This window comes from Vigna unguiculata, chromosome 10 (assembly GCF_004118075.2).
Source record: "Vigna unguiculata cultivar IT97K-499-35 chromosome 10, ASM411807v1, whole genome shotgun sequence".
Classification (NCBI taxonomy): Eukaryota; Viridiplantae; Streptophyta; class Magnoliopsida; order Fabales; family Fabaceae; genus Vigna; species Vigna unguiculata.
In genome coordinates this window covers 39,336,087-39,344,221 of record NC_040288.1, presented here as the reverse complement: position 1 = coordinate 39,344,221, position 8,135 = coordinate 39,336,087, and the positions used below count along the sequence as shown (strand labels likewise).

General features: G+C 33.9%; 1 protein-coding gene across 1 annotated transcript; it reads right to left on the bottom strand.

Annotated features, from left to right (window-relative positions):
- Positions 1-635: 635 nt before the first annotated feature.
- LOC114166722 (ABC transporter C family member 8-like) lies at positions 636-6,622 on the bottom strand. Its single transcript, XM_028051502.1, has 11 exons — positions 4,227-6,622; positions 3,797-4,117; positions 3,617-3,703; positions 2,952-3,539; positions 2,683-2,847; positions 2,297-2,591; positions 1,989-2,203; positions 1,582-1,887; positions 1,414-1,477; positions 1,084-1,323; positions 636-999 (listed from the first exon to the last, which is right to left on the bottom strand). The coding sequence occupies exons 1-11, from the start codon at positions 6,216-6,218 to the stop codon at positions 893-895; spliced, it is 4,380 nt and encodes a 1,459-aa protein (XP_027907303.1). The 5' UTR covers positions 6,219-6,622; the 3' UTR covers positions 636-892.
- Between the last annotated feature and the right edge of the window lie 1,513 nt (positions 6,623-8,135).

The following is an 8,135-nucleotide window of genomic DNA, read 5'->3' as shown; positions in this document are numbered from 1 at the left end:
GTTGGGAAGACATCGAAATATATTTTAAAATAAATATTAGATTCAATTTAAAAACATTAGAAATAATATTAAGGATTTCGATCCCTCTATTTGTTTTAAGGAAAATTTAATTTTATATACTTCTAAATAAAATATTTTACATTTTGAAATTTTAACTTAAAGTTTTGTTTAAAATTCTGTATTTTCTTTGACCTTAACTTTTTATTATTAAAATATTCCAATTTAAACAAATTAAAAAAATATCTTGTAAATACAATATAATCAAATCTTAAAAAAATTAATAGTCATATTTAATAAACTTTAAACATAAAATTTATATTCCAATATAATTTACTTGAACCGTTAGTTTTAGCTTTAGCATAAATGATGTCCTATCTTATCCATATCATTCGAACCCCTCTTTATCATACCTTCTAAATTAAATTATATTTTTCTCTAATTTATTTATCTGGTTATATTCCAACTTCATTTTTGAATATGTCTTGAAAATTACCTTCTTAATTGTTGGAATATTATGAATAAATGGTTTACTTTTTCCTGAGTGCAGGAAACTTGAAACTAAATAAACTCTGCCAAATAATGGATTTGGAAGTCATTGCTACTTGTTCAGTGAATAGATTCTACAATGCAGTATATGTCTCAGATTGTGTTCCACTTTTCTTATGAGTAAATTTCTGTATTGTTTATTTTGCTGATATAAATTCAAAATCATTCCAAGAAAAATGATGAAAGCATCCACACACCCTTCCAAACAGATACACAAAGTGTAGGAAGAACCACTGAATAAAAGTTTCCACAGCCTTCTAAAATTTCAATCATTTCATTCTCATTCCATTAATCTGTTCTCCCTTTTCCTTAGTCTCACTATTCAATGTTGCTGCAAACTAAAATTTTAGGAGGAGTTCTTGCTGCAACTGGCCCAATATTCTGCTACCAGCTTAGAGAATGAAGAGTTGGTGTCCATTAGTCTTGAAGGTTCATCATATTCCACCATTTTCCCTAAGTAACACCAAAAATATGTTAGATAACTAACAGTGTAAGCAGTGTATAGAAAAAGGAGGAAAAAAGAATGAAGGAACATACCATAGGAGAGGACCATAACCATGTCACTGTCTATAACAGTTGGAACCCTGTGAGCCACTGTAATAACTGTGCATTCTTCAAACTCTTGTCTGATAATTCTTTGAAGAATTGCATCCGTGGCAGAGTCAATGGAGGCAGTAGCTTCATCCAGAACAAGAATTCTGTTCCTCTTAAGCAGTACTCTCCCAAGACAAAACAGTTGTCGTTGTCCCAAACTCCAATTTCCACCTTCATCACTCACTGTACAACCATTCTCAATCAGACTTCAATGCCTAATTTCTTCCAAAATCTTAATTTCTGAATCACTGTAAGTGTGTGAAGTTTACTCACCCTTAGAATCCAAGAGATTTGGATTATGGCTGATAGTTTCCTTCAGCTGACATTTCTCTAAAGCCTATGTACAAATTAAATATGATCAAACATGTGGTTAGTATAAGCTCAAGGAGAACATAAAGGTGTTAAAAAAACAATTTTTAACAGCAGAAGTAGTCCATTTACCTTCCATATGTCATCATCTGAGTACAGGCCTAAAGGGTCCAAGTTGGTTCTGATGCTGCCTTTGAAAAGAGTTGGTTCTTGAGGGATGATGCTTAGTTTCATTCTCAAATCTTTCAACCCCATTGAGCATATGTTCATCCCATCTATCAGAATATCACCGCTTGCTGGCTCAACTAAGCGAAACAAAGCACTTATCAGTGTACTTTTTCCACTTCCTGTTCTTCCTACAACTCCCACTCTACTCCCTTCCCTAAAGGTGCAAGTGATACCCTTAAGCACTAATGGAGCATTAGGACGGTATCTAATCTGAGACCAGACACAAAAATATTCATCAGACACAGAAGGTATAAGGATGAAACTTTATTAAAACAAAGCAAAAAGATTGAAAGAGAACGATGAAACTTTACCTCTAAGGCTTGAAGGTCAATCCTGCCTTTGGAAGGCCATGAAGAGGGAGGTTGGTGGTCCTTCACAATAGCAGGAGGCTCTGATGGTAAGTGAATGAATTGCTTGATTCTCTCAACAGAGATAAGATAGTTTAATAAGTTGCAATACCATCGAGTCCAAAATATGATTGATGATGTCAAGGTTAATGCGTAAGAGAGAGCTAGCCCCACAAGACCTGCACAATGCAAGAGCATTTTGAAAAGTTAAGAGCTTGTTAATAACTTGCATAAAGCTTTATCTTGGTAATTGACCTCTGAAGTAATATTACCTGAGGACACGTATCCCTGAGGAAATAGAACAAGTAGCAAAGCTGAAGCGATGACTGTCATATTTTGAAGTGCTTCAATCCTCAAAAGTAACCATTCTGTGGTCACATTAGAATGGAAAAACAGTTTTGCGTCTGTGTCCACAAGCTTTAAGTAGTTTTGAAAAAATCTTTCTACCATATTGAATGCTCTTACAGTAACCACACCATGTGATGTCTCAGCTGCAAAATTCATCACAGGGGCTTTCGTGGTTCCATTGATCCTCATTAATTCCCTTGACGTGGCTTGATAATATTCCTTTCAGGGAGGTGAAGATTTGGAAAAGTTTAGCTTTGTGAGTTAAGCAGAGACGAGAAAAAGAAAACTAAAAATTTGAAAGTGGTTAAACCTGAACATATTTTGATGCAACTATTGAGGGAATGGCAGCAATGAGAACTGGCCATGTTACTAAAACCATTACACCAATCGTTGCCAAAATTTCACTTGGTACACATATTACAAAGGTGGTCGAATAAGGTATATCAAAGTCCAAAATACTTAAATCTGATGAAGCCTGCATGAAAGAAAAAGTGGATCAAAATTTTGAGTACGGTTAAATGGTAATGATCAAACACAGAAATAATTTATAATTTTTTCCATTGGGAAATGAAATCTTACTCTTGTTAAAATCCTTCCTATGGGGGTTGAGTCAAAGAACAACATAGGAGCATTGAAGATAGCAGTATTGAAACTTGTGAAGAAAGCTTTGGAAGCTTTTAATCCAAGGTAAGAGGTCAAGAGAGACCTTATATATATAAACCCAGCACTAGCAAAGGAAATTAATGAGTACACCCCAATCAAGGTGGCACTAGTTATTTTTGGAATATCAATCGCTAAAGCAAGCCAAACCGTTGATCCAGTCTGAAAAGCAACAAAAGCAAGTTGTGCCAACAATATCCCAAACAGCATCAATGAACATCTGGAAAATGAAATATAATCCCAGAATGTCTTCAATCCAACATCACCAATCTCTTTTTCTTCTTCTTGTGTAAGTTGTATCCCAAGTTGACCCTCTGTTGAAATCTCCCCCTCACTTTGATTTTTATAAACACCTTGAGACTCTTCTCTATGAGTTCTGTTCTCATTATTCTGATCCAACTCTATAATTGCTTCCTTGTGAGCACTCACAAGTTGTTCAAATGCAGTCCCAGCTGTCAAGAGGTTCTCGTAATTTCCTGATTGAGTAACTTTTCCACCTTCCATTACCTAGAATTTGAGTCATAACATCTCATGTTAATTATGCACGAATGTAATGTAGTAGGCATCCAAATGATATACTTTACCAGGATTGTATCAACTTCTGATAGAAACTCCACTTGATGTGTCACTAGAATGACTGTTTTCTCTCTTAGAGCCGTCATTACACAGTCCTGTAAGCATGTAAATACAAGAGATTTGATTCACTGAAGTGGCAATAACAGTTCCATTAAAGTTAAGAATCTAATAGTGTGAGAGCTTCTTACTTTGAAAAGGATAGCTGCTGTGTGAGCATCAACTGCACTGAAAGGATCATCTAGGAGATAGATGTCAGCATCATTGTAGACAGCACGAGCAAGTTGAATCCTTTGCTTTTGTCCCCCACTCATGTTAATCCCTCGCTGACCTATTTCTGTAAGATCACCATGGCTAAAATCATTGATATCCTTATCCAAAGCACAAACTTTAATGGCATTCTCATATCTTGTTTTCTCCATTGGCTTGCCGAAGAGTATATTATCTCGAAGCGTCCCACTTTGTATCCAGGAAGTTTGAGAAACATATGCTATGTTGCCGAACACATTAACCTATTTTCCATCATTCAGAAGTTTCATAGAGAAAAAAAGAGTATTAGATACAAAGAATATCTGCATGAAAATGACATGACATAAAACTAAACTTGTTTGCTTAACTCACAGTTCCTGAGATCTTGGGAACCTCTCCTAGTATTGCATACAAAAGAGAAGATTTTCCAGCTCCAACTGGCCCACAAACTGCAACTTTCTGTCCCCATTTGATTTCTAAATTCAGATCTCTCAATGTTGGGGACACTGATTCATGGTCCCAGATGAAGTTGCCAGCTTGGATTTCTACAGCACTGGTTGAACTTCGGTTTATATAGCTTCTGTTACCATCACTGGTGTCTAGTTCTTCATCAAACAAAAAGCTATTGAGACGATCAAACGATACCTTAACTTGGATCAAAATAGATAGAGCCTCCGGAATCATTCGAACAGGTTCTCCCAAGTTCTTCAACGATGCAAGAACTGTAAATATGGTCCCGGCATTCAATGGAGCACTATTGAAAACAACACAACCGAGGAAAACAACAGCAGAAACGATGGTAGGAGACATCCAATATAAATTTGACCCATATGCTTTCAACATCTGCGCCTTAGATAGCCAAACGAACTCTTTCGCACGAAGGTTCTCAACCAAATTCTTGAATTTGTCTTCCCAGGACTGCAACTTGATGATTTTCATGCTATTTAGGATTTCTGAAGTTGCTCTAAGACGCTCGTCCTGTGAAATCATGAACTGTGCCATGCACTTCTGTAGGAACTTGGCAAATGGTACATTGAGAAGTCCACATACAAGAAGAGGGACTAAACCAGGAAGAGCACCTACTCCCACAACTCCATAAAGGATACTGATGGATAGAAGAAGTTGCAGCACACATGCCCATGTTACATGAAACCACCATGAAAATTCTCCCATGCGATACGCATCGACAGCAATGTAATTCACAATTTCTCCTGTTGAGTGTCTTGTCCTTGCTGAGCTTGAAAGTTTTAGTTGTTTTTCATACACTGCCACCATCAGAGCTGATCTCATCTTCAACCCTGACCTTCTGGAACTAAAAAACCAATGTCTCTGGGACACAGATTCAACTACTTTGGAGAGAATAAGAAAACCCACTATGGTAAGACCTTCTCTGAGATTTGTATCCCCGGAATCCCTACTGTTTGAAAAGTTGACAAAAGCATAGAGTATTAAAGGAGAAACAGTCACAGCAATGGTTCTGAACAATGCGTAAAAAGCTATTAATATGTTATCTTTTAAGTGAGTTCTAACAATGGACCAAAACACCAAGTTTTTGGTGTTTTCCTTGCTGCTTCTCTCCCTCGCAAGGGATTGGCATGCATGCATGAAGTTTTGGTGGGACAAGTCTGCTTTATCTTCAGAAAGAAGGGAAGGGATATCTTCAAGAGATAGTGGCTTTGAGTAACCCAAACTGAGTACGGAGTTAACCCAAGAGAAAGTCAACTTGCTCAGAAAGGAAGCACGGCCTAGTCCTGTTTCTTCTGTGTCAACTTCCTGAGCTAAAAGTGGCTCAGATAAACTTTTTGGTTCACTTTGGGTAACAAAGTAACCAAGGTTTTGGAAGGCACAGAATAGAAGAAGCATGTGCAAGAGCCATAGTAGGACATCGAAAATTTCTATTGCATGCTTTCTACACAGAATTTCAATTTGAAGAGCTGAAAATAGTGCACAGGAACATGCCCACCAGACAGAGTTTAGAAATCTGATCCATTTGTGTGTCTGAAGAAGCAAAGAAACTGCAAAAGAAGTCCAAACAAATCCACTTACAACGCATGTAGCCATGGAGTTCCCAGTTTTGGCTATGAGATTCCACAAACCAACACCGTAAAACACAATGCTAGTGATAGCACAACAGATAGAAACAATAAGGAAAAACCTGCTTTTGCTATGACTTCCATTTATAAAATTTCTTCTGATTAAACTGACTATAGTAGAAGCGTAGAAGACACCGACGAAAAATAGATTTATAGCGTCTATTGTGGTCGTTTGTGAACAGAAAGAAGTGAACTTAAAATGTTTCAGACAAATCCATGAGAAATCATCAGCGTATCCATTGAAGATCACCATCGCCATCATCATCATCATCAAAGATTGATAACACTTTTACACGCAGGAACTCGTAGCTGGGAAACTTAAGAAGAAGCTCTTCTTCATGAAAATCAACAAAGTGAAAGAACTAGACAAAAGACATCATTTGCATGAAAAGGAAGCTTCCACAGTTTCCTTCATTAAGAACCGAGTAGTGTTGTTGTGGGACGCTAATGGTGCAGAAAAAAGAAAGAAATGTTGGATACATGTTACTGCGAAAAGTAATAAGGTTCCGTGTGCCCCACTTTGTACCCATATCCTTTCTTCCATAGAAAAACACAGACATCATTCAAAAGCAGCCATTTTTGGTGATTGGATTTGAGTGGTTGGGATTTTTATGGGTCCTTCATCTCTCTTAAGGTGGATAATTCAAAATTTTCCTGCAATACACAGTTAATTGTAAATGTTAGAAATGAGTTGATTTTGATTTTGAAAAGTTTAATAACCTTAGATCATTCTATCATTTTACGAATAGAGATTCAGTTTGTTTTTTTTTTTAACAATTCAAATAGACAAATGACATGTAAAAAATATAGAAAATGAATCTTAGATTAATTATCTGCATCTAAGAATGATGTCAGAGAAGTAAGAGAAATGAAGAATGTATGGTATATAATTGTATAATATAATATGTACTTGAAGTGTTAACCTCAAAATGATTGTATAATTTATTAAGTTTGATGTAAGAAACACAGAAATAAATATTTTCAATAAATTTTAATTATCAAACAAATTTAAAATAAAAAATATTTTGAAGAAAGCTGGATGAATTTCTCTTTTGATTTATTAATTATATATATATATATATATATATATATATATATATATATATATATATATAAAATACACAATCAAGTTGCATTATTCATTCCATTCGAATAACATCACATGCCTATCATCTTCTAATTGTTCTATTATTTATCATATGTCAGTCAACAGAATGATAAAAGCTTTGTCAGTTTACCTACAGAGGGTATTTTAAAAGTAAAAGTTCCACCAAGAAAAATTCCAAACAGAAGATCTTTTTTGATATAAAATTTTCACAAAGCAAAATTCCAAACGCAATCTTACAAAATTATTTTATCATCATACAAGAATGGAAGTAGGTGAGATTAAAAAGTTGGGAAAGTATCTCTGAAAAAACAATTGTCGAAGAATGTGTTGAATTGTCTCATTCAAACTATATCTGCACTGCTTTTACAATTTTTTTTCTCTCTCCTTTTATATACAGAATAAATAATTATACAAGATAATGGTTATGGATGGAAAAAAACTTTAACTTTTTCAGTCAATGATGATACATTATAGTTTCTTCAGGGAATTAAAAATATATTATTTATTTGGATAATTTTATTTTGACAATAATGCAATAGTGTTGTGTAACTTAAATATATTCATTCTCTAAATAAATATTGAAAAGAAAATTAAAAATAACACTTTATTAAAAATCTCAAAAACTAGTTTTTGAAACTTTCTTAGTACTGAGATAATGTAAAATAATTTGGAATAATTAAAATGAATGGTTATATATATATATATATATATATATATATATATGTATATATATATAAGGATTTTTTTGTGTATACGTTTTTTTTTATCATTTTTTTAAGTAATATTTTTTAAAAATTTAACTGTTTTTTTAACTATTTTTTAAAATTTAATTATTTTTTAATTATAAAATTATCTATACGATAAATAAAAATATTTTATATTATTAAAATTTTTCATATTTTTATAATAATAAATTAATAACACCAATTTTATTATTTTTTATTATAAAAAAATAAATATATTTATGTATGAATTATAGAAGTTGTCACGTAGTGTTCGTTTCATGCGATTGCACTATTTAAGTGCATTTGCGAGGATGGATTTCATGTTTTGACCGTGTTTATTTGTAGCGATATAGTA